The sequence below is a fragment of the Acanthochromis polyacanthus genome, chromosome 19 (genome assembly GCF_021347895.1).
Source record: "Acanthochromis polyacanthus isolate Apoly-LR-REF ecotype Palm Island chromosome 19, KAUST_Apoly_ChrSc, whole genome shotgun sequence".
NCBI lineage: Eukaryota > Metazoa > Chordata > Actinopteri > Pomacentridae > Acanthochromis > Acanthochromis polyacanthus.
In genome coordinates this window covers 30609852-30635852 of record NC_067131.1, presented here as the reverse complement: position 1 = coordinate 30635852, position 26001 = coordinate 30609852, and the positions used below count along the sequence as shown (strand labels likewise).

Here is a 26001-nt window from a genome sequence, read left to right as displayed (position 1 = left end):
GGATGCACTAAGAAGGCAGCCAGTGTGATGCTTTGGGCAATGTTCTTCTGGGAAAGCTTGGGTCCTCCATCCATGTGGATGCTACTTTGACAGGTACCACCTACCTATGGATTGTTCAATTTTATTTATATAGCGCCAATTATAGTCAAACTGTCTCAAGACGCTTTACAGAACCCATATGTCTGAACCCCCAGAGCAGCACTAAGGCAACAGTGGCAAGAAAAAACTCCCATTGTTGTAGACCATCAACACCCCGTCATGGAAACACCTTCCCTGATCGTAGGAACTTCAGTGGAAACCAACTGGACTTCTCTGGTAGGTTCTTGAAGACATTTCACCTTCATTAAAGGTTCTTCTTCAGTTCTAACAGACTAATGGGAGCACCAGAACACAAAGTCCCTCCAGGTCAACATAGCAGATGGTCTGTTGTTGAGAAACCAGAAGGTCCAACAATGACAGCCATCATGGAGATGGAGCTGAAAGTTTATACAACAAACGATGTGAATCTGCCAAGTCTGGAGTGAGTCGAGATGTTAACAACAGAGGAACTTTAGGACTGCGTTACAGTTCCTTGGTAAGTGTCATTTTTGTTCTTCAAAGAACAAAAACGTCCCAAATGGGACTTTAGACTGCAGTAAAAAATGAGACAGCAGTGAGGAAAAATGAAACTGTTCGTTAGAGTTAATGCAAGCAGAGGAATCTAAACTTCCTCTGACGACACCAAAAATCGACTGCAGTAAAACCCAAAGTTCTCTATACAGCGTCCAGAAACCCTCCTAAACCAAAGCAGAACTTTATTCTAAACTTTTACTGTGTTTCCTCCGTTACATCCTCAGCCGTCCACATTACCGCATCTGTGGAAAATACTTCTGTTAGGTTTGAACACTTAACCTCAGGAGGGAAGCAGAAAAACAGAAAGTTAATACTTGAAGCTTCCTAAAGTTTAATGAAGCAATCAGGGGCTTTGTGAGGATTTGGACAGATCCTGAGGTTGGTTCTGCAGCCGACATCCTGACGTTGAGCTGCACGGACGGCAACAATAACAGCCCGAGGCGAACAACAAACCCACCGGCACAGGTTCTGACTTCTGGACAGGTGAGCAGGTGACCTGGAGCTGAGGGGACGCATTTTAAAAAGCCTCCAACAAGCAAAAAGTGAGTGCTTTCACTGCGTATATGTGTTTCTGTCTGATCATGGCTCAATCTGAGCTTTGAAAATCCTCATTTGATGCTGTCCTTTGATAACCTTTTATCATTAAGTCAGAACTTTGATTATATTAAATATTACTGTTAGCGGTCAATATGTTTTTATTAATATTCAGTCCAATACTTAACTGTGAAAGTGAACTCGCACTGAGTAAAAGCGAGCCCACAGTGAATAAAAATGTGTAAAAATTTGTCCAAAATGAGCCCAATATGTAAAAAAAAACAAAAAACAGTAAAACCAGAAGTTTTACCAAACTTGGACCGCCTGGAGACAAAGATGACCCCTGTGACCTTGAAAATGAGGTCACGGTCACCAAATGCGAACTTGACCTGTGTCTTATTATGGTACACCTGTGTACCAAATATGGTGAGGCTACATCAATATTTTATCGAGTTATCGCGCGGAAACCACATTGTTACAGACAAGCAAGCAAGCAAGCAAGACCATGCAGCTGAAAACAATACCTTCCAGCAAACGCAGTTCTGCCGGGCGGTAATGAGTAAAAGCGAGCCCACAATAAGTAAACATGAACCTGCAAGGGATAAAAATGAACCTGCAGTGAATATAAATGAGTAAAAACGATCCTAAAATGAGACCAAAGTGAATATAAATGAGTAAAAACGATTCTGCGGTGAGTAAAAGTGTGTTTCCATGTTTTCAAGCAGAAGCTGCACACGTGTGATGGTGTGTGTGAAGCTAAAAGGTGAGTGTGAACGAGGCAAAGTGTGTGTCGGTGTGCACCAGAGCGGAAGTGAGAGTCTGAACTGTCAGACGAAGCTGCCGGCAGTTTTCAGCTCAGGAACTGGTTTTTCAACCAAAATACAACACTGACCAACGTTTTCTCTAATTCTGCTGAGTGACTCAAACATGAATAACAGAGCTGCCAAGTGGAAAGAAAACAGCCAAATCTATCAAAGTGCCGCGACTCTTTTCTTTAAACGATATCATTCATGTCAAGTTTTCATGTAAACAAAGCTTGTAGTTCAGAATTTTTAATCAGAGAACCAGATACTTAGTCAGATGTTAATCATCTGTGAGTCATAACATTTTCTACAGATGAATAAATGTGAGTTTTACAACCTGAAACAGCTTCTCTCTACGACAGATTTACCCAGAACTGAGTTATAACCTGACTTTCTGCTTCTGTTTCACTGTGAGAACATAGTATTTGACAAAGAACTGTGAAACTGGGGGAAAGGTTTGTTGAATTTGCAAAAACAAACCCAAAAAGTTGTATGTGTTACATTATTTTAGTTTTTTATGGCTCCAGGCTGCATTTCCTGCACTCTAGCTCAGTAATCTGAGTATTTCTGGTTCAGTATTTACAAGTATTCCAGTCACTGCCACAGAAAGACGCCTAAATACAGAGTTAAAGTCACAGAGCAGCAGCTAACAACGCATTTAAAGTCTAAGAAGACTGCTAAAGATGAGGTTAAAGGTATTAAAAAGCAGCTAACGACTGTAAAGTCAATGAGAGATGACTGGTCAAATAACAGCTACTTCCACCAGGGACACAATATTAACTGAAATGTCATCCAGAGATGCTCTTTAATGCAATATTAATGCATAAACAAATGAATACCCCTGCTAGAATACAAGTGTAGTACAAGTACAGCTATGGAATAAATAGGCTGGAATTAAGAGTCTGCAGGTGATTTTTGTAGATATAAAAAATAATCTCTTTATACTGTATGCATTTAAATATAAACCTCATGTATGAAATCAGTCATTTAAGTCACACTGTAAGGGCAGCACTCACTATAAACTGATTTATATTAGTTAAAATGCAATATATGAGAGTTTTCACGTGGCTTTTATAGTTTGAAAATTAAGAAATGATCCACTATTTGGCAAGTGTAAAACTGGACAATAAGATTTAACTTAGTCCCTTTAAAACTATTTTAACTGGTTAAAATAACTAGCGTGGTTATAATCAAAGCCACACAGCAGATTGAATTAAACAGAAGATATAATAACTGCTCAAATCGACTACATTCAGACTCCGGCAGAGGATCAGTTTTTGGCAGGAAACTGGTACCGAAAAAAAAGAGAGTCCGCAGCCGCCATTTTGAGAGCGCCGCTGTTCGGCCATTTCGAAGACGTCCGAACTGTAAACAAACCAAGCGCTGCCGAAAATATGTCCACTTTCAACTTCTGCGCCCTAAAACTTCACTATAAACTTAATTCAAAACGTAACTACGCACATTTCCCATCGCGTCACAACAACACGCACCGACATCCACAAAAACCACAAACATGGCGTTCAAACTGCGCCAAACAAAGCACATATGGAGCGAAACAGCCGCAAAAGAACTCAGCAGGAAACTTACACACAGACAACAAAACTACATTTCACGTGTTTATCCACTAAAACGTGAAGTTTATACAGTTAAATAGACCAACATCAGCTCCCTACCTTCCTCTGTTATCTCCATGAAGATGTTTTCCCATCATCCACCTGTGACAGCTGAGTAAAGCTTACAGCGCCCCCTGCGGGTCTCACCCGGGCAGGTACACTCACTGACTACACCTGAGCACAGGTGAAAAAGCTCACCTGGGATCTAAATACTGGATAAATCCAGTCTGGTTTCATGTTGTTGACGTATTTTTATTACTAAATAAATCAGAAAATCTGATCAAATGCCAGAAAAAAACCAACTGTCACCATGTTTTAGGATTAAAATGTTCTATAAATTACTCTCAGAATATTAAAAAAAGAATAAAACTGGAAAATTGGATGTTTGAAATTGAATGTTTGTTCCTTAAAATAGGAGAAAAAAACTCATTTTGACAAAACTATTCTTAAATATATGTGATATAATAGAAATATACATCATAAATGTAGTTTACTAAACATTTAAATGTGCATTTTTTGGATGTTTTTTGTAAGTAGTCTGGAAGAAAACATGTTATGGAAGCTAAATTAAACGTGTTTTTTGTGTGTTTTGTCACCTTTAAAAGGGAAGAACAACAATAAACGGATCAAACACCTAATATGACGTATTAAATAAACAAAACTTTAAATCTGAATTCATATTTTATGCAACAGTGGCACAGTAATTCAATTAACTTTGACATTTCAGCATAGACTAGATAGCTGAAGTCTGTAAATGGATTACAGATATTTATAACCATCATTTTAAACCCTTTATAATGGATTTCTCAGTGAATCTCTTTCTGTAAATGTCTGTTCAATGATAATTATTGGCTAAAAAACCAACAATCCAAGACTTGACCAGCCACATGTTACTACAACCAATAAAATGCTTGAAGGAAACTTTAGAAATAACTGAAATATGTCTAAAATATCGTCTGCTTTATGCAGATTCTGTGCAGGAAAAGTCAAACCTTCATCTGACAGAAGAAGACTTTAAAATTCCAACTTTTCCAGCAGCAGTCTGAGGGATTGTTTTGGTTTCAGCCGTCAGAATAAAACTGTGAACTCACCCTTTTTATGTCTTTGCCGAAGGTCTCGCTGAAACTGGATCCGAGGATCTCGAACTGGACGTGAGAGTTTGAGCCGCTGTCTTTAAAGTCCATCGTACCCGTCAGACCCGTGATGTTTCCCTGAAGATACACAGGAGATGGAAGAAAAATCATCCGACCTGGTAAAACGTACAGCTTCTGCTTCTGCTTCTGGTTTGAGTTTTCCACCTAAAACCTGTGGAATTGTATTTACTGCCATCGTAATTATCTCAGCCTCTTACTTTAGTTTGACTTTGTACACAAACAGAGCTCCGCTACAACTGATATTTATTGAAATTTAATCCAAAAAAGATCCTCCATGAGCCGACATGATTCACTGGTTAACAAGACTTCTGATTTGGAGTTGTTTTTGGTCATGTTTAAAGTCTTTTTGGACAAATTTGGTATAATTTTCAACCATTTTTGAGCAATTTTGGACAAATTTTGAGTCGTTTCTGGTCATGTTTGAGGTCATCTTGGACATATTTTGTTATTTTGGACGAGTTTTAAGCCATTTAGGATAAATTTTGAATAATTTTCAACAAATTGTAATTGTGGACAGATTTAAAGTTGTTTTGGTCAAAATTTTCAGTAATTCTGGTGAAGTTTAAGGCAAATTTGGAAGTATTTAGGTAATCCGTGACCAATCTGTACATTCTGGACAAAGTATTAAGTCATTCAGAACAAGTTTGGAATATTTTCCAACCATTTTTGAGTAATTGTGGACAGATTTCGAGTCATTTTTGGTCGTGTTTTATCATTTTTGACAAGTTTAAAACCGTTTAGGACACATTTTGACGAGTTTTCAACTGTTTTTTGAGAAATTGTGGACAGATATTGAGTCATAGTCAGAATTTTCAGTCATTTTGGTAAAGTTTGAGGGTTTTTTGGAAGTATTTGGGTAATCTTGGACAAATCTGGACAAATCTGAGCAAGTTTTGTTCTTTTGAACAAAGGTTAGGGTTCGCCATTTAGGACACATTTGGAATCATTTTCAACAAATTTAAGTCATTTTGAACTAATTTTGAGGGTTTTTTGGCCGTGTTTTAAGCAGTTTTGGACAGGTTTGGAATAATCTTCAACCATTTTTGAGTAATTGTGGACAGATTTTGAGTCATTCTTGGTCGTGTTTTAGGTCATTTTTGACCAGTTTTGCTATTTTGGAAAAGTTTTAAGTCACTTAGGACAATTTTGAATGATTTTCAACAAATTTTAAGCAATTTTGTACAAACATTGAGTCATGTTGGTCACGTTGTTTTGGTCAAAATGTTTGGAAATTTTAGTATAGTCTGAGTTTATTTTTGGAAATATTTGGGTAATATTGGACAAATTCTATCCATTCTAGAAGAATTTTCAACATTTTTTGAGTAATTGTGGACAGATTTTGAGTCATTATTTTTGTTTTTTTGTTTTAAGTCATTTTAGACAAGTCTTGCTATTTTGGACAAGTTTTAAGCCATTTACAACCAAATTTTGGACAAATCTTTAGTAATTCTGGTCAAATTTCTGAGTCATGTGGGAAAGCTTAAGGTTATTTTTGGAAATATTTGAGTAATATTGGATAAAATGTGTAAACTCTGGACATTTTGGACAAGTTTTAAGCCATTTCAGACCAAATTTGTAGGATTTTAGACCATTTTTGAGTAACTTAGAACAGCTTTTGGGTCATTTTGGACACATTCTAAGTCACTTTGGTCCAGTTTTTACCTATTTTGGTCAGGTTTTAAGTTTATTTTGAAATATTTGTGTAGTCTTGGATAAAACAAGTACATTCTTGGATAACAGAAACTGTTGAATGGAGTTCTGAAGGCTGCTGCTGTGTGAAACTGATGTTAAAATGACAACAACAAAGACGCAGACATAATTAACGGGTGTTTTTTAATGTAATAACCAGCTTCAGCTCTGCTTGCCGTCTCCTCTGTAGCCTCTGCAGCGTTTAGAGATGTGACTCGCCTCATAAAACATCATCAGAACCGGCTCATGACTGACCGCGGCGCTCTTACACTGAAAGGCCACGGATGAAATGTCATTCCACGACTGCCATCAGCTCGTGTCGGATGTAAAGCAAGACTAAAGACGGCCGTCACGACTAAATGTTCCTCCGTCAGCCGCAAAGGTCGCCCAGCGTAATGTTTGAAAGTGTTTGTCAGCTGCAGAGACGCCTCCAGACGTCCAATAAACATCCAGTATCCACGCAGCTGCTGCAGGACGGAGGAGGGGGAACATGAAAGTGTTCATTTTCCATCTCATCAGGAAAGGAAGTCGGAGACGGGAGGAAATGAACAAATTTACCTTCAACAGGCAAACAGCCAATTTGTCCCCGTGTGAGACGTGATGATGTGGAGGACGACGGAAAGATAACAGCGTATCTACAGCTTCTGTAAAAACTATTCACCTCCTTCAGAAGTTACGTTCCAACACTGAATCATGGACGACTTCATACAACTGTTGACAGGAAATGATAAAACATGACTCCTTCTGTCAAAGTTAAAACAGATTTCTACAAAAGAATGTCAATTATTTAAACATACAAACTGTAAAATAAGGGACTGCCAAAGTATTCAGCTCCTACAAAGTGACTAATTGAACTCAGGTGCAGTCAGTTGACGCTGGAAGCCAACAGTTTTTAAATCAGGGATGTCAAACTCATTCCACAAAGGGCCGGTGTGGCTGCAGGTTTTTGTTCCAACTAAGCAGCATCACACCAGACCTGACTCATTTAATCAACCGATCTCAGTCTCCAGACAGGTGATTGGTCAGACTGTGTGCTCTAGGCTACAGCATTTAGTTCCAACATATCTACAGCACACAGTCTGACCAATCACCTGTCTGCAGACTGAGATCGGACATTGAAGAACATTTAAAGTTCTTGAAGATCTCCTGGAGTCCAGTTAAATCCATCATTAAGAAATGGAAGGAAGATGGAACATGAATAAATCTGACTAGAGCAGGACCTGAGAGACGAGATAGGGAGGCCACCAAGACTCTATGACTCCTCTAAAGGAGAAAGAGACCAGAGAGGGAGGCCACCAAGACTCTATGAGTCCTCTGAAGGAGAAAGAGACCAGAGAGGGAGGCCACCAAGACTCTATGACTCCTCTGAAGGAGAAAGAGACCAGAGAGGGAGGCCACCAAGACTCTATGACTCCTCTGAAGGAGAAAGAGACGAGATAGGGAGGCCACCAAGACTCTATGACTCCTCTGAAGGAGAGAGAGACCAGAGAGGGAGGCCACCAAGACTCTATGAGTCCTCTGAAGGAGAAAGAGACCAGCGAGGGAGGCCACCAAGACTCTATGAGTCCTCTGAAGGAGAAAGAGACCAGCGAGGGAGGCCACCAAGACTCTATGACTCCTCTGAAGGAGAAAGAGACCAGAGAGGGAGGCCACCAAGACTCTATGACTCCTCTGAAGGAGAAAGAGACCAGAGAAGGAGGCCACCAAGACTCTATGACTCCTCTGAAGGAGAAAGAGACCAGAGAGGGAGGCCACCAAGACTCTATGACTCCTCTGAAGGAGAAAGAGACGAGATAGGGAGGCCACCAAGACTCTATGACTCCTCTGAAGGAGAGAGAGACCAGAGAGGGAGGCCACCAAGACTCTATGAGTCCTCTGAAGGAGAAAGAGACCAGCGAGGGAGGCCACCAAGACTCTATGAGTCCTCTGAAGGAGAAAGAGACCAGAGAAGGAGGCCACCATCATGATGTGGGGATGTTTCTCGGCAGCAGGGCCTGAAGAACATACAATGCCCACACTACAAGAGAATGATCCAAATCATCTAAAATTTGCTAAAAAAAAGACTCAGACAGGTCAAAATAAATCCTAAATAACTTTTTAAATGAGTTAATATTGTGCCAAATATGACTGAAACCATGCAACAAAATGGCACAAAAGTTCTACCAAATGACTCAAGAAAATATAAAAATAACTGAAAATGTCTCAAAGTCTGCAAATCTGGTCGACAATAAAGTAGTAAAGCTTCTCTTCGTGTTCCGACGGACTCGTCAGCTCTGAACAGAATCTTTCTCCAATCAGACTGAAGCTGTGATTTAGATTCACGTCAGGGTTGGAGCTGAATGAACGTCTTGTTTCAGCGGCAGCGTTTCATGTCTGATTTATCTTCTGTTAACAAAGATCTGCTTATTCTGTGGCCTAACGTAAACCTAATGTTCCTCCTCCACATGTTCCCATCAGACTTTAGAGGTTCTGTCAGTTAAATCATGGACAGGAAACTCTTGAAATTACTCAGAAACAGAGGATTTATGAAAAAAAAACTAAATAAAAAAATAAACAAATAAAAATACTGATGGCTCAGAAATAGTCCAAAACGACACAAAACCTGATCAAAAAGACTCAAAGTGCGATCAAAATCATTCAAAAATGACCAAAATTATCTAAAAAATGGCTTTAAAATTGTGTAAAATTCCCCAAAATATGACCAAAATGACTCAAAAATTGTCCAAAATTACTTAGAAAATGATCGAAGTTACTCAGAATTGTTGTAAATGACCCAAAACTTGATTATAATGACTCACTGCTATCCTAAATAATTATGAAATCAATCATATTAACTAAAATTAGCAATTAAAATGACCTAAAATCATAGAAAATAACTCCAATGTATCAAAATTCCCCAAGACGAGTCAGAATTGGACCAAAGTGACTCGGAAATTGTCCAAAAAACCTGATATACAACCTGATCAGTGAGACTCAAAAATTACCAAAATGACTTTGAAACTAATGAAATTCACTCAAAATTGTCAAAAATGACTAAAAACTGGTCAAAATTACTTAGCAGTCATCCAAAATTCCTCAAAAGTTGATCAAAATGAGTCAGAATTTGACCAAAGTGACTCGGAAATTGTCCAAAAAGACCCAAAGCCTGATCAAAAGGACTTATTCTTATCTTAAATAATTAAGTAATCACTTACATTAACTAAAAATAGCAATTAAAATGATCTAAAATCCTTAGAAATAATTCAAAAATTGATCAAAATTTCCATAAGCTTGATCTAAACGGAATGTGACCAAAATGACTCAGAAATTGTCCAGAATATCTCAGAATTTGACCAGTGACACAAAAGTTGTTCTAAAAGACACAAAACCTGACAAAAGGACTCACTGTTTTTCAAAATAATTAAGAAATCGATCATAGTAACTTAAACTAGCAATTAAAATGATATAAAATCATCAAAACAACTCAAAGATTGATCAAAATTCCCCCAAATTTTTTTTCAAAATGAGTGAGAATGTGACCAAAATGACTTGAAAATCAATCATATTAAGTAAAAAGGAATCTATTAAAATGACCTAAAAGTCAAAATTTGGACCAAAATGAGTCAAAAATGATCAATTATAAATATAACACTGCCTCAGCTGGTGTTTCTGTTCAATACTGAGTTTAATTTTCTAGTGAATGGTCCAATTTTATGCTGTTTTCTTGTTGAAAATCAGCTTAAACTGCCTGCATAGAACCCCAGGAGGTGAAACTTTTCCTCCTTATCTGTATTTTCTGGACCTAAAGTCGTCTTCATACCTTCTGGATGGTCTCCAGCATGGACTCCAGGTTTGCATTTAATGGTTCTAAAGTCGTCCTCGTACCTTCTGGATGGTCTCCAGCATGGACTCCAGGTTTGCATTTAATGGTTCTAAAGTCGTCCTCGTACCTTCTGGATGGTCTCCAGCATGGACCCCAGGTTTGCATTTAATGGTTCTAAAGTCGTCTTCATACTTTCTGGATGGTCTCCAGCATGGACCCCAGGTTTGCATTTAATGGTTCTAAAGTCGTCTTCATACCTTCTGGATGGTCTCCAGCATGGACCCCAGGTTTGCATTTAATGGTTCTAAAGTCGTCTTCATACCTTCTGGATGGTCTCCAGCATGGACCCCAGGTTTGCATTTAATGGTTCTAAAGTTGTCTTCATACCTTCTGGATGGTCTCCAGCATGGACACCAGGTTTGTATTTAATGGTTCTAAAGTCGTCCTCGTACCTTCTGGATGGTCTCCAGCATGGACCCCAGGTTTGTATTTAATGGTTCTAAAGTCGTCTTCATACTTTCTGGATGGTCTCCAGCATGGACCCCAGGTTTGCATTTAATGGTTCTAAAGTCGTCTTCGTACCTTCTGGATGGTCTCCAGCATGGACACCAGGTTTGTATTTAATGGTTCTAAAGTCGTCTTCATACTTTCTGGATGGTCTCCAGCATGGACCCCAGGTTTATATTTAATGGTTCTAAAGTCGTCCTTGTACCTTCTGGATGGTCTCCAGCATGGACCCCAGGTTTATATTTAATGGTTCTAAAGTCGTCCTCGTACCTTCTGGATGGTCTCCAGCATGGACCCCAGGTTTATATTTAATGGTTCTAAAGTCGTCCTCGTACCTTCTGGATGGTCTCCAGCATGGACCCCAGGTTTATATTTAATGGTTCTAAAGTCGTCCTCGTACCTTCTGGATGGTCTCCAGCATGGACCCCAGGTTTATATTTAATGGTTCTAAAGTCGTCTTCGTACCTTCTGGATGGTCTCCAGCATGGACCCCAGGTTTATATTTAATGGTTCTAAAGTCGTCCTCGTACCTTCTGGATGGTCTCCAGCATGGACCCCAGGTTTATATTTAATGGTTCTAAAGTCGTCCTCATACCTTCTGGATGGTCTCCAGCATGGACCCCAGGTTTATATTTAATGGTTCTAAAGTCGTCCTCATACCTTCTGGATGGTCTCCAGCATGGACCAGCCTCCGTTCCAGGGCTTGGTGGACTTCCTGATGCAGTTGAGACTGGCCATGCTGTGCCACTTCCTGTCCTCCAGCTTCCTGTAGAAGGCGTTGGCCAGCATCAGCACGCTGTCATACAGGTAGAGGTTGGACACCTGCACACAGCAGAAACACATACAACTCATTTAATGAGACAAATTTAGATTTATAGTGACTCTTCATACAACAGACAGTTTTCCACTGGATGGAAATGATCTAAATAAACAACAAAAGACGTCTCTTAAAAACACTGTATATTTGAAATGACTAAAAAAAGATTCAAGAACTGACCTCAAAATGATGAAAAAGATTCAAACATGACACATGAACCAAAAAAAAAAATCACCCAAAATGACCCAATAATCACCATAATTACTCTAAAATGATTCAAAAGGACTCAAAAATCACCCAAAATGGTAGAAGAACTGACCAAACTGAGTAAAAATGATCAAAATGACGCAAACACGAGACAAAATAAGTCAAAAGTCCTCCCAAAATGACTCAAAAAAATATTCAAAATGACTAAAAACTGACCCAAAATCATTCAATCAATGACCAAAATGACCTAAAAATGATCTAAATGATTCAAACACAATGAAACATGAGTTAAAAATCCTCCTAAATAACTCAAAAAGTGTCCAAAATGACTTGGCATCATCCAAAAAAGATAAGATAGATAAATTATTAATTAAGCATTTATTTAAAAATTATTGAAATTATTTACTACTTTTGAAGCCTCAATATACGCATTAATTTCAAATAATGGCAAGCAATTGGAAAATAGTATTAATTTCCCTATTTCCTTTTAATTATAATAGAGTTAATTAGTGTAAATTTACAATCAAACTTCACAATAAAATTTCCTTTTATAAAAATTAATTCTATTTTCTGGGATTTTACCAGATACTATGTGGAATTTAACAAAATGGGAAAAACCTGTAAAATCCCAATAAATTTGTCTAAAAATGACAGAACATTAATTTTCTGCTGTGTACTTTGAAGCCAAGAGGATCTATTCTTCATTATTCATCACTAATATTCCATGTTGGCTCCAATATTTTCTCATACATGAAGTTGGTCTGATTCACGTTTTATTCAGCTGAAATTTCAGAAAATTCCCTTTAAACCTGCTCAGAGTTTTAACGCATGGATTCAGCGGCCTCAGGACTTTAAAGAGCTAAAAAAAATAAAGTGCAGTTTTTACTTTCATAAACCTGAACAACAGAGTTTTACACCAAATCTCCACATTTTATCTGATGTTTTTCCAGAACCGGACCTTCAAACTGTCTGGTTTTAGTTCAGCTCGTCTCTTAAAGCAGATTTATTTCCTGGAAACACAAAGTTCCTCGTTAACAACAGTCTACTCTGTTTTACATAAATCCTGTTCTACTTCCTGTCTGCTGGTCCAGCTGAAGGATGAGCAGCAGAGTTTTTAGAAGGACACCAACTAAAGAAGAAGAAAGAAGAAATATGAGGAGGAGATGTTTTGAAAAGTGAAATCCGGTGAAGAGGGAGGAGAGAAACGACAGCAACACGGATGGACTCAGAAAATAAGGAAATGAAAGAGTTCTGAAGAAGGACGCATAAACTGGTGAAAAAACTTTTTAAAACTGCTTTTTAAAAAGAAATTACTGTCATTTAGAGGCCGTTTTGTTAAATTACAGATAATATTTAATAAAATTATAGAAAAAATACATGTTGACTGTAAAAAATAAAAAAGCCAAAACTGTAACTGATGACAGCATTTTATTTTACAAATATTAATTTGTTCTTTCACAACTTTTGACAGTAGAATTACAGCTTTAATTTATTTAAAAATGTTCTTAAATAAATGAAAGAAAAATCTGTGTATTATTAATAACAATTAAGAAACGGTCGATCATTTTTAAGGTTTTCCATTTTGTTAAATTAGAGATCATGTCTAATAAAATTACAGAAAAAATCATTTACACAGAGATGGTAAAAAACAACAAACAAAAAATAACAGGACAATAATGTCCACATCAAAACAAAAAATAATTTGTTCTCTTACAATTTTACTTTATGAAAAATATGTTAAACATAATTATTGAATATGTTTGCTGTTATTTTAAAGAAAAATCTGTGTATAATAATAATTGTTGTTAATATTATTATAGATTAAGAAATGACAAATAATTTTAAAACATATTTTCCTGTTTTGTTAAATTTCAGAAAATCTATGAAATCTAGCACAATCACAACAAAATTAATTTACACATACACTGTACAAGTAAGTAACTAAATAAATAAAAACAGGCCAAAATTCTAGCTAATGTCCACATCTAAAATTTATAGTTTTCCAAACAGTGATTCAATGATTTTTATTTTATTTTTACAGCGTTTGACCGTAGACTATTTTACAGAAATGTATTATTTTTTAAAAGATATATTCTATATATAAAGAACTGAGAAATGTTTAATAATTTCTTTAACTACTATTTAAATATTTTACAGACATTTTCTACTAAAATCACAGAAAAAAATGTGAGTTTACATGTTAATTAATATAAATAAAACAACGGATGGAAACTGGAAATAATGTCAATATAATAGTAATTTCAAATTTTGCAATGTGTGGCCATAAAATTACTATTTTACTGTATTTAAAACAGCTGGAAATTTAATTATTCAACTGATGTTGTTATTTTCACAGACTTAAGTGTTAAAAGTTTTTTAACTTTTGTTTTTTTTTTACTTTTGCTGCCAGATTTTCAATGTCTTGTTTGTTTTTTTTACTGTTTTTTTCCAAATTATTATTATTTTGACATTGCTTGATTGACGAGGACGAGTTAAACAGGTGACAGAAATGAAGAAGAAGGAAGAAAAGAATAAAAACAAGTGAAGGAGAATAAATAAAGAGTGAATGAAGCGAAATGATCCGACATCTGCTGAGGAACTCCGCTTGTCTCCACAAATGTCAAAGCCGTGAATTACAGTAATTGTTGTGTTTGCTGTCTTTAAATGTCAGCCGGACGTCGCTGTGATATTTCACAGCTGCAAACAGCAGCAGAGGGAGTGTTTGAGTGATAAAAGGCGAGTTTTACCTGCAGAGAGTTCAGTTTGTCCTCTGATTTTAGTTTCTGAATAAATACGACTAAATTTACTGGAAACGGTTCGACTGGTTGGTCATGAAACGAATCGGAAGCAGTGAAGAGTTTAGAAATGAGTGAAACTTTAAAGTGTAGAAGATTAAGAGCCAGGTAAAGCTGCAGAGCGACAAATGTCTTTAAATCTTTATAGCAGCCATTTTTAGACATTTTGTGAATTTTTGCTCATTTTTCACGTGTCCAGCTACAACTTTACGGTTTTTCTTTACCCTCAGTGTATTTATAGTTTCATTTTGGCAATATCTGACAGCCGTTTCCAGAGAAAACACTCTAAAAACGTCTCTATAATTAAGGATTTCGTAGCTACAAAGACAGATATTTCCCTTAAGAGGTGGTGGAGATCAAAAACAGAGCAAAAATAACATAAAAACTGGTTGTATGCTAACCAGGTGACCAGAAGCATGACTTCAAATGAAAAGTCTTGTTAATCCTAAGAGCTGTGGTAGAAGGCCACTTGAATTTTCGGTTCTTGAGGACATTCTTCAGTCGAGAAGAAGCCTCCTGGTTGAAAGGTGAAACAAAAAAACAAAAAGAGAAGTCTGTTTGCCTTTACTGAAGCTGCAGCACCAGCAACTAGTGGAGACGAGGCAACACCAACGTCCCGGAGGTTTCTTTTAGGGATGTTCTGATCAACATTTGGTATTTCTTAGATAATAAACACTTTAAGGATTGTCGATCAACTGTAGTACCTGGTTGTTCCACCAGGTGGATGCTCTTCCTGTTTCATGCTGTACAGACCAGAGGGCAATCAGAGATTCTGATTCTGATCATTTTTAAAGTTGCTTTGGAAACATTTAACCTAATTTTTAACAAGTTTTAAAACATTTTTAACACATTTTGGTTCACAATAAGTTGCTTTAGACAGATTTTAAGTCATTTTAGACAAGTATTGGTTCATTCTGGCCACATTTTAATTTGTTTTGGTCAAGGTTTAAGTGATTTTGAACAGATTTGTAGTTATTTTAGACATATTTGACATTGTCTTGGACAGATTTTAAGTCACTTTGGACAAGTCCTAAGTCATTTCAGACACCTTTAGAGTTAATTTGTCCAATTTAAAGTTGTTTAAACAAGGTTTTGAGTGATTTTGGTAGAGTTTTAAGTTCTTTGAAGAGATGTAAAGTCATTTTGGACATGTTTTGAGTCATATTGACCACCTATGAGGTTGTTATAGTAAAAGTTCAAGTGAATTTGGGCAAATTTATGGTTATTTTGGCCATATTTAAAGTTGTCTTGGGCAGATTTTAAGTCATTTTGGACAATTTGTAAGTCATTTGGGACACCTTTAGAATCATTTTGGCCAATTTCAAAATGTTTAAACAAGGTTTTGAGTGATTTAGGTGAAGTTTTACATTGTTTTTGAGTGATCTTAAGTCATTTTGGACAAGTTTTGGGTCACTGTGGCCACACTTTAAGTTGTTTTGGTCACAGTTTAAGTGATTTTGAACATATTTTTGCTATGTTGGCCATATTTGAAGTTGTCTAGGACAGAAAATCCCGAAAGATCTGAGACTGTTTTGGTGCATTTGACTCTGAGACGCCTCCTTGTGGTTGTTTTTCAGCGTGTCGCAGTGGCGTAGTTAGGCCTATTTTAGGGGGGCTGAAGTTTCAGTGTTTTCTATTGATGTGTACGGTGCGAAAACTGAAACAAGAAGAATGCCGGCTCATTGTCCTGAGCACAGTTGCACACTACGTCAGACGATCAAGACAAGGAAACTTGGAATAACTTTTCATCGGTAAGAATAGATTCTGGCTCTTTTTCATTATTAAATCTTGTTGAGAGCTTCCAGTCTGAGAGCTAACTAGTTAGCCACTAGCAAAACACTAACACAAGCTAGCAGCTGGACAACCACTTTCCAGACTATTAATAGCAGCTGTAGTATAGCTGTACAAGCAGCAGTAGTAATACTAAAGGTACACTGGACTCTAGAGCAGTGGAGACGCCTTCTCTGGAGTGACCAATCACACTTCTCCATCAGGCAATGTGATGGAGCAGTCTGGGTTTGGCAGTTGTCCTTAATGTTATCTCTATAATAAGATTTTAAAAGGGCAAAATGCTCTTAAAATACACCAGAATGTTAGCCTAGCCGTGCTAGACAACCCACGGCAACGAATTTAATTCTCTGCCAGGGTCGATAACAAAAACGACAACAGTCGTTGAGCTCCATTAGCACCGACTCTGAATAATCTTTCTGTTAACATGTCTGTAATATACTTGAGCTTCACCCATTGACTGTATAAATAAGGTTTCACCGAACTACCGCATCCTCTGATTTCCGTCGCTCTAGGAACTACGTCAGCCTATTCGTTGTGCTGATTGGTTGTATACCTACCCAATTGCTGCAGAGTGATTTGAAAGACAACCTTTTAGCCCGCCTCCCTCCCTGTCGAGAGTTCCTAGACCCTTGTGTCTTCAGACCTGGATCTAGCGCGGCTAGGCTACCAGAATGCAGGAAATAGGATCAATAATTTTCATAATTTTCTAGGGGAGGACCCCAGACCCCCCACCAGCATCACACACAGACCAAACCTCACTCTGAGGTCACAAGTTGGCAGCTCTGAATTATTGTGAGCAGAAGTCATGGCCACTGTGGCCTAAAACATTTACACAGTAAAGTATCTCTGAATAAATCTAAATCTGTCCAAAAAGTGGAAAAGCAATTTCTCAGTTTTTGTTGTCTGTTTGTGAAATCATCCTGTGCATCTCCTTAGGGCTAAGCCCCCCCGTCCTTCAAACCTAGTGACGGCCCTGGCGTGTCGGCTTCGCTTCCTCTTGTGTGAAACTTTGCCTGTCCTCGTTTAGCATTTGGCTGATGTTTGAACGGTGAGATGTGACCTGACAGCTCTCAGTCTACTGTAAATGTACTGTAACAGCGTGGGCGGACGGATTCATGAATGCGCTCATGAATTTATGGATGTGCATCGCATTTCTGAGCTGCAGAGAAGAAAGTGCTGAGATTTAACACCATGAGGAAACACTGGAGCCTTTATAATGGGAGTTTGTTGTTTCTAACCAACGTAAAAACATCAAACGAGAAAAACAGATGTCTAGTTTGACATGAAAGACGCTGTTTTCAGGTTTAGATGCCCTCAGCAGACGTCCACAGGTAGAGATGATGCACGAAAGCAACACTGAAATCACTAACTACTCATTAAATTCCTCATTTTCCCTTCAATTTAGCAATTTCTGCCTCCTAATAACTCTATTTAGTCCGTTGAATTAATAATTTGTGCCTTTGTATCTCTAAATTGTGGCCTTAATTCATTCCTTCTCTGATTTTTCTGTTGGTTCAGCTTCCATTTGATGAAACATGCGTCTTTTAAGCACAGTTTTTCTTCTTTATTTGTGGGTGGAGGTGTTTCTGTTCTGGACGAGGACAAACCGACATTTTTCAGTCAGTTTAAGGACGCCGAATATTGAATAACTTAAAGAAATCGAGGACACAGGTTCCTGAATGAAGGTAAAGTTGTAGGACACCAACCGAACCTTGAAATCAAAGAGAAAACGTGCTTTTTTGTGCTCTCGTGGACATTTTTTCTTTTCATAGTGACACTGAGACCCAAATCCAAGTTTTCAGACCAACGGCTGTGAAAGCAGATTTTATTTTGCTGCACAGAGAAAGTTCTGCAAAGTTTTTAAAGTTTCTAGAATGTAGTTTATAAAAGCAAGATAACGTTCTCCAATCTAAAAACGTTCTCTCTAAAACGTTTGCTGAATGTTGCATTAAGAACGAGTTTAGCTAGCGACGGGCACCATGAGGAGGACGAATGTGAGGCTGAATGACCTCCAGCCAGAGTTTACGTGTTCGTGTTATTTTATGACTCTTTCCAGGCTCTGCATCATTTATTGTTACGTTTTTGTATCATTTTAGATTGTTTTGGTCAAACTTTGAGTCATTTTGACCACATTTAAAGTTGTTTTGGACAAATTCAAAGCAATTTTGGCAACTTTTAAAGCATTTTATAGAGATTTTAAGTCATTTTAGCCAGGTATAAAGCCGTTTGGGAAGGATTTTAAGTCAGTTTGGTGAGGTTTTAGGCATTTTGGACAAATCTGAAGTCATTTTGGACAGAAGTTTGATTATTTAAATTAAGTTCTGTCTCCTTCTTGGTAGTTCCAGTTCCATCAAGCTGCAGGACTTTAGGTTGACAAATGAACCACGGTGAGTAAAAACAGGGTTTAGTTTTACCTCCAGGTTCTGCAGGTATCCTTCCTGCGGGTCGCACAGCAGCGAGGAGATCCGGTGGTTCTGCCTCATGCATCGGGTGCTGCTGTCCTTCCACAGCGGGAAGATCTGCCGGATCACCGTCATGCGCCCCAGTGCACTGTGGGTAAGCTCCAGGATCTCTGCGTCGCTGATCTCCTGCAGGACAAAGCGGAGGTTATCGTCTGGATTTTAATGATCAGAGGCTGGTGATTGTTTCCACTGATGAGGCTGATTTCTGAGGCGCTCAGATGATTAAAAGTGTGTAAACATGAGCGTAGTTCAACCCAGACAAACAACAGAACGCTTTCTTCATCTGCTGTGTTCATCAACAGCAGATTTTTTTTTTTTTACCAGCAGAAACAAATGACGGCGTCAAAGGAACAGGATTCACACTCAGAATTAAAAAGCTGCTTTTATTGATGCGCAGGAATACAATTATGTCTTTTGTGTGGCGTAATTACAGACAGCCTCAATCAAACTCCAAAAGCACAATAAGGAAATCTATGAATAACATTACTTTATAATTACAGCAAACGTCTCAACGACAAAAGTCAAGTCTGTCTCCGTCTGACGTCGTCCAATTAAACCTGTAAACAAAAGTTCCTCAGATCTGCGGCTCGTTTGCTGAAAACTTGTCATTCCGTCAGACGCCTTAAAGTCCAGACCAGGTGCTCTAATTGCAGCCGAGGCTTTGCTCCAGTGTGTTTGCTTTGGAAGTTTAAATGACGTCTTTCTGGCTTTGAGAAATGAAGGAAAAACCAACAGAACGGGAGAAAAATCAACTCCTTCATGTTGTTTTCTCGACTTCTTAAGCAGACGCAGACGTGAAAATTACTAAAGTGCTCATAAACAAAGAAGAGCTATAATTTCCTGACTGCTTAAGAAAAAAGATTTCTACGTCCTGAGATGCAAAACACAAACCTGAAGAGTTTCAGGAATCACTTCATGTCAGCATCATCTGCATGAATCAGAGCAATTTAAAGCTCTTATGTGGGTCACTCCAAGTTCTATCCGAACACGTTGTGCTTTATTTTATTCACAACAGTCTCAGATATTCAGATTTTCCTTCATTTCATGGGATAATATTTGGAGATTTTCGATATGAGCCTTTATACCAATGCAAAGTACATTTTGTTTGATAAAATTCTTACATTTTCACGTGTATTTCAACATGAATCACTGTCAGCAGAGATATATTTTTTTTTCATAATTTTGCAACTGAAATTGTCTGGAATCTGGAAATTATCAATTTTATTGATTGTAGACAAGATTTTGCAATTTTTAAACATATGATTTTTGCTTAAATTTGAAGTATTTTTTGAGCAAAATGAATAATTTTTGACCCATTTTTGTAATTTTCAGCCATTTTTGAGTAATTTCAAACATTTTTCAATGCGGAAATTTTTGTCATTTTGGAGAATTTTGAGTCGTTACGGCAGTTTTTGGAATTCTGAACAAATTTAGGGGATTTTAGGGATCCAGTGAGCTTAACTTCAATCATTTTAGGCACATTTTTGACAATTCTAAACACATTTTAAATCTTTTTGGACAAATATTTATCATTTTGAATGTCTAAGAAGTGTTTGGGCAGTGAATGTCATCTTGGTCAATTTTAGAGTAATTTTGAACAATTGATTCGGTCATTGGCAAATTTTGCGTGATTTTTGGTCAAGTTTAGTTCTTTTAAACAATTTGAGTGATTTTGGAGTTTTGAGTGATTTTGGGAGGTTCAGTGTGTTTATTTTAAGCAGGTTTTGGAATATTTGGGTAATTTTAGAAAAGCTTTTGCTATTTTTAAACAATATTTTACACACTTAAAGCAGTGGGTTCCATACATAAATACACATAAATACAAAAAAATGTCGACTTGTTTGCGTGGATGTACAGAATTCCAATTATAGCACATTTTGTACTACAATAACACCAGACTATAACCTGATGTAGTGAAGAAAATCCTCTTAAAAGCTTCAAGAATTCGTTTCTTTTTGTATCTACGGACCTACAAGCTGCTTTTTATTGATGTTATTGGTTTGAAATAAGATATTAAAGCCGAGGTTTGATGTTTGAAATGCGTCTGAAGTGTTTTCTTTGATTTTAAATGAATTTTCCTTTTCAAAGGCGACTTATAACTTCACTCTGGGGGCAAAAACGTGTAATTAGCTACAGATTTCCCAACAGTTTTAGCTGAATTAGCGGGTCTGTGTAAAGCGATTTGGATATAAGCGCTATTCAGGAGGTTAGAAAAATGAGTTCTGGCTGATTTAAAGACTTTCCTGACGCCTTCGGTGGGAACTAGATGTTTTACTGCTTCACATTTCAACTCACAAGAACGTTTATCAAAAGAAATATATTTGATCATAAACTGCAATGTGCCGAACAGCCCAAACAGACACTAACGAGGCGCCGGCTCTGGGGATCCTGAACATGGTTTCACTCCTTTGCTTAATTAAAAAGCCCAAGTATAATTAGCTAAATGACGGCTTTGAAACAAAGCAGAGAATTTGAAGTGGATTAGGAGGTTGTTACCAAGCTGGGAGGTAAAAAGGAAAAAAAATCTGGCAGCAGAGCGAGCGGAGGTTTTTGTATTCAGCCTTCAGCGCTGACAGTCTCTGGCTGAATTATGCTGTTAACACTGTTGTCAGCCGAGTTAATTGGCTGGGACGATGCCGGGATATTGATACTGGGAGCAGAGAGGAATTAAAAAGAGAGATAATTCAGAATGAAAAAACAAGCCGGAGCTGTGGAGATGTCAGTGTTTGGAGGATTTAACAGGATCCCAGCTGGTGGAGGTTTCTGCTGTCATTTTCCTTCTCCTTTCACTTTTACCTCCAGCAGGGAAATAAAGGGCAGCGGCTCGAGAAAAAAACACTAAAAATCACTAAAAAGACACTCGACTGGTGGGTTTTTTAATCAGACAGAAATGTTTTAAACATGAACAAACAGGAAAGGAAAGGAAGGTGATCTTCATCCTATCGGACATTTATTCAGCTGTAAAACATCAGAACTGACCTGATGTGGTTCATTGTTCTGTGGAACACATAATTACAATAAAAATAAGGTTATTTTATCCGTTTTTAAATGTGTAAATGCAGATGTAAAATACTGGTTAAGGTGATACATAACTGTGTTCTTGTAGAATTACAAAAACCTCAAGAACGTCCAGGAATGTTCAAGGAATCCTGCTTACGTGGACAAGAAAAGCAATAAATAATTTGCTAAAAGTTGGCTAAAGGAGCAAACACCTGGCTAGAAGTAATAAATAACTGGCTAGAATTAGCCCAGTTAGCTAAAAGCAGTGGTGTCGTTAGGCCTATTTTAGGGGGGCTTCAGCCCCTCTAAAATATTCTTTAGCGCCCCCAAATAGTTTTATGTTCATTTATTTAATTTTTTTTTTCAGTAAAGTTGGAAAGATATTCACAGATTCAGACTTCCAGCATCAGTAACTCATTAGACATACACTGTTAAAACATAAGCGATGCTTCTTTCCCATCGTTATAAGACAGACAATGTGCTACAAGCCCAGTTTTATCTAAAGTAGCTGTCTTTAATGCTGCAGGAATAACACTGGTGTCTATGGAGCCAGTTGAAGGCTGCAGTGATTCTGGTGACACTACAGTGGATCAGAGTGAACTTATTGAATATTTGTTTCTCTCTTCGCCGTTGCAGCAGTTTTGCAATTTAAATACTTTCATTTACTACAAATGAATATCTCCTCCAAATGTCTCACTAATAATCATTATCAGCCTTAAAAACCCACAAACACCCCCCCCCCCCCCCCCCCCTCTATACTGGACCACACTTAGTACAGTCCGGTTCCCCCTTCTATCAATCTGCTTGGAATCTTCCACTTCCTGTTTGTCAAAGTGGCCTTCTACCTGGACAGGTTTTGTTGGAGCTCATCAACAAACATTTTGGGTAACTGCACTTTAATCTGGATGGATGACACTGAATTAGTCTGTTTTAATGAGACTGAGTTCAGATGTGTAGCTCTGTCATTAAATAGGAAATTATTTCTCAGAATTCACAGAGAAAAGTCTAAATGTTTGCTAGGTTAGCGTCTCACATGTTCTGTGGATCAGCTAAAGCTAACTCTCTCCAACTTCTGGATCTCTGGAGTTGCTTGTTGTTCAAATATCTTCTAGAGGGGCTGAAGCTCAGAAAGTCTGAGATGTTTGTTCAGAATCAGCTCATTCTCAAGTCTGATCTGAACTGTCCTCTTTAGTTTGAACTTTCCCTAAACTTAGGAGTTAATGACAGAGCAGCACATCCAGACTCAGTCTCATTTATGTAGAGGTTAAACTTCAGTGTCATTCATTGATGTTAAAGTGCAGTTTTTCACATTTGTTGCTCATGCTCCCGACCAAACCAGTCCAGGTGGAAGACGATGTGAAGAGAAGCTCCAGAGGATGAATATCACACATTTATGGTGGAAATATCCATCCATCCATCCATTTTCCTCCGCTTATCCGGGGCCGGGTCGCGGGGGCAGCAGGCGAAGCAGGTCGTTCCAAACGTCCCTCCCCCCAGCAACACTTTCCAGCTCTTCCTGGGGGATCCCGAGGCGTTCCCAGGCCAGACGAGATATATAATCTCTCCAGCGAGTTCTGGGTCTGCCCCGGGGTCTCCTCCCAGACGGACGTGCTCGGAAAACCTCCAGAGGAAGTCTCCCCGGAGGCATCCGAATCAGGTGGCCAAACCACCTCAACTGGCTCCTTTCGATGCGAAGGAGCAGCGGCTCTACTCTGAGCTCCCTCCGGATGTCTGAGCTCCTCACCCTATCTCTAAGGCTGAGCCCAGCCACCCTACGGAGGAAGCTCATTTCGGCCGCTTGTATCCGCGATCTTGTTCTTTCGGTCACTACCCAAAGCTCATGACCATAGGTGAGGGTTGGAACGTAGATGGACTGGTAAATCGAGAGTTTCGCCTTACGGCTCAGCTCCCTCTTCACCACGACGGTTCGGTACAACGCCCGCATTACTGCTGACGCCGCACCAATCCGCCTGTATGGTGGAAATAAATGTCCTTTAATTAGACATTGTCATGCAAAAGTTGGATTTCCCTTTAATGATGTTCAGATCTTTGAGTGTTTAGTTGATGTTGGTTTCTAAATGTTTTCTGACAATCGGCCCCAAACATTAAAACCTTCTACGGCTCACAAGCTGCAACAATTCACACATTATCAGCTACACTATATTGCCAAAAGTATTGGCTCACCCATCCAAATAATCAGAATCAGGTGTTCCAATCACTTCCATGACCACAGGTGTATAAAATCAATCACCTGGGCATGCAGACTGCTTTTACAAACATCAGTGAAAGAATGGGTCGCTGTCAGGAGCTCAGTGAATTCCAGCGTGGAACTGTGATAGGATGCCTTCTGTGCAACAAATCCAGTCGTGATATTTCCTCTCTCCTAAATATTCCACAGTCAACTGTCAGCTGTATTATAAGAAAGTGGAAGTGTGTGGGAACGACAGCAGCTCAGCCACCAAGTGGTCGGCCACATAAACTGATGGAGCGGGGTCAGAGGATGCTGAGGCGCATAGCACCAAGAGGTGGCCAACTTTCTGCAGAGTCAGTGGATACAGACCTTCAGACTTCATGTGGCCTTCAGATTAGCTCAAGAACAGAGCTTCAGCAGAGAGCTTCATGGAATGGGTTTCCATGGCCGAGCAGCTGCATCCAAGCCGTACATCACCAAGTGCAATGCAAAGCGTGGGATGCAGTGGTGTAAAGCACGCCGCCACTGGACTCTAGAGCAGTGGAGACGCCTTCTCTGGAGTGACCAATCACGCTTCTCCATCTGGCAATCTGATGGACCAGTCTGGGTTTGGTGGTTTCCAGGAGAACCATACTTGTGGGACTGCATTGTACCAAGTGTAAAGTTTGGTGGAGGGGGGATTATGGTGTGGGCTTGTTCTTCAGGAGCTGGGCTTGGCCCCTTAGTTCCAGTGAAAGGAACTCTGAATGCTTCAGCATACCAAGACATTTTGGACAATTCCATGCTCCCAACTTTGTGGGAACAGTTTGGAGCTGGCCCCTTCCTCTTCCAACATGACTGTGCACCAGTGCACAAAGCAAGGTCCATAAAGACATGGATGACGGAGTCTGCTGTGGATGAACTGGACTGGCCTGCACAGAGTCCTGACCTCAGCCCGATAGAACACCTTTGGGATGAATTAGAGCAGAGACTGCGAGCCAGGCCTTCTGGTCCAACATCAGTGTGTGACCTCACAAATGTGCTTCTGGAAGAACGGTCAGAAATTCCCATAAACACACTCCTAAACCTTGTGGACAGCCTTCCCAGAAGAGTTGAAGCTGTTCTAGTTCCAAAGAGTGGACATACTTCATATTGAACCCTATGGATTAGGAATGGGATGTCACTGATGTTCATATGAGAGTCAGGGCAGGTGAGCGAATACTTTTGGCAATGTAGTCTATCTTTGTGACTAAACTAAGATAAAAAGTGAAAAACTGTCTGATTCCTGCATCATGAATGTAAATCTTTTTGGTTTTTATGACAGTAAACTGAATATATTTGAGTTTGGCATTTTATAAACCAAAACAAGAAATGAATTCGTGGAGAAAACAATCAACAGATTAATGGACAAAGAAAATGTGTTTTCCAACATATATGTCTGAATTCCTCCAACATTACAAGATACATACAATTTAAATTCAGTTTTATTGATAGAACACCAATTACAGGTCAAATGGTCTCAAGACGCCTTTATTTTTATATTTTTTTGTTGTTGTATTGAAAATATGACAAAGTAAGAAATTTAAACCTCTTGACTAATCCAATTTATTATTTGGTTTTTAACAGACTAATCAACAATTAAAATAACTTTCTGCACTAACACTAATAAACATGAGGTCAAATAGAAGGAACAGTTTTAAATCCTGCAGTCCCACGACGACAAGAATAAAGTTTGTGAACAAAAACTAAATCTGCTGCTGGATTCCATTAAAGTCCTAATAAATGATCATAAAGTGTGACACTAAAGGTTTGTGGAGCTAAAAATGTCAAAGTAAAGATATCAAGTTGAACATCTGGATGGAGGCTGATAAAAGTTGACCTCCCTTCATTTGTCTGGAGCGACTCCATGGATTTTAGGGATGCTGGTTAAAGACCCGGCTGCACAGCGTTGTAGTGGTTAGTACTTTCGCCTTGCAACAAGAAGATCCCCGGTTCAAATCCCGGCCTGGGATCTTTCTGCATGGAGTTTGCATGTACTCCCTGTG

At 38.6% G+C, this 26001-nt stretch overlaps 1 protein-coding gene across 1 annotated transcript in view; it reads right to left on the bottom strand.

The window, feature by feature from the left end:
• Positions 1–26001, bottom strand: part of grid1b (glutamate receptor, ionotropic, delta 1b) — a 739432-nt gene that overhangs the window by 102697 nt on the left and 610734 nt on the right. The window contains 3 exon segments of the mRNA XM_051939963.1: positions 4654–4773; positions 11375–11536; positions 18739–18912. Of these exon segments, the coding sequence (XP_051795923.1) occupies positions 4654–4773; positions 11375–11536; positions 18739–18912 (456 nt within the window).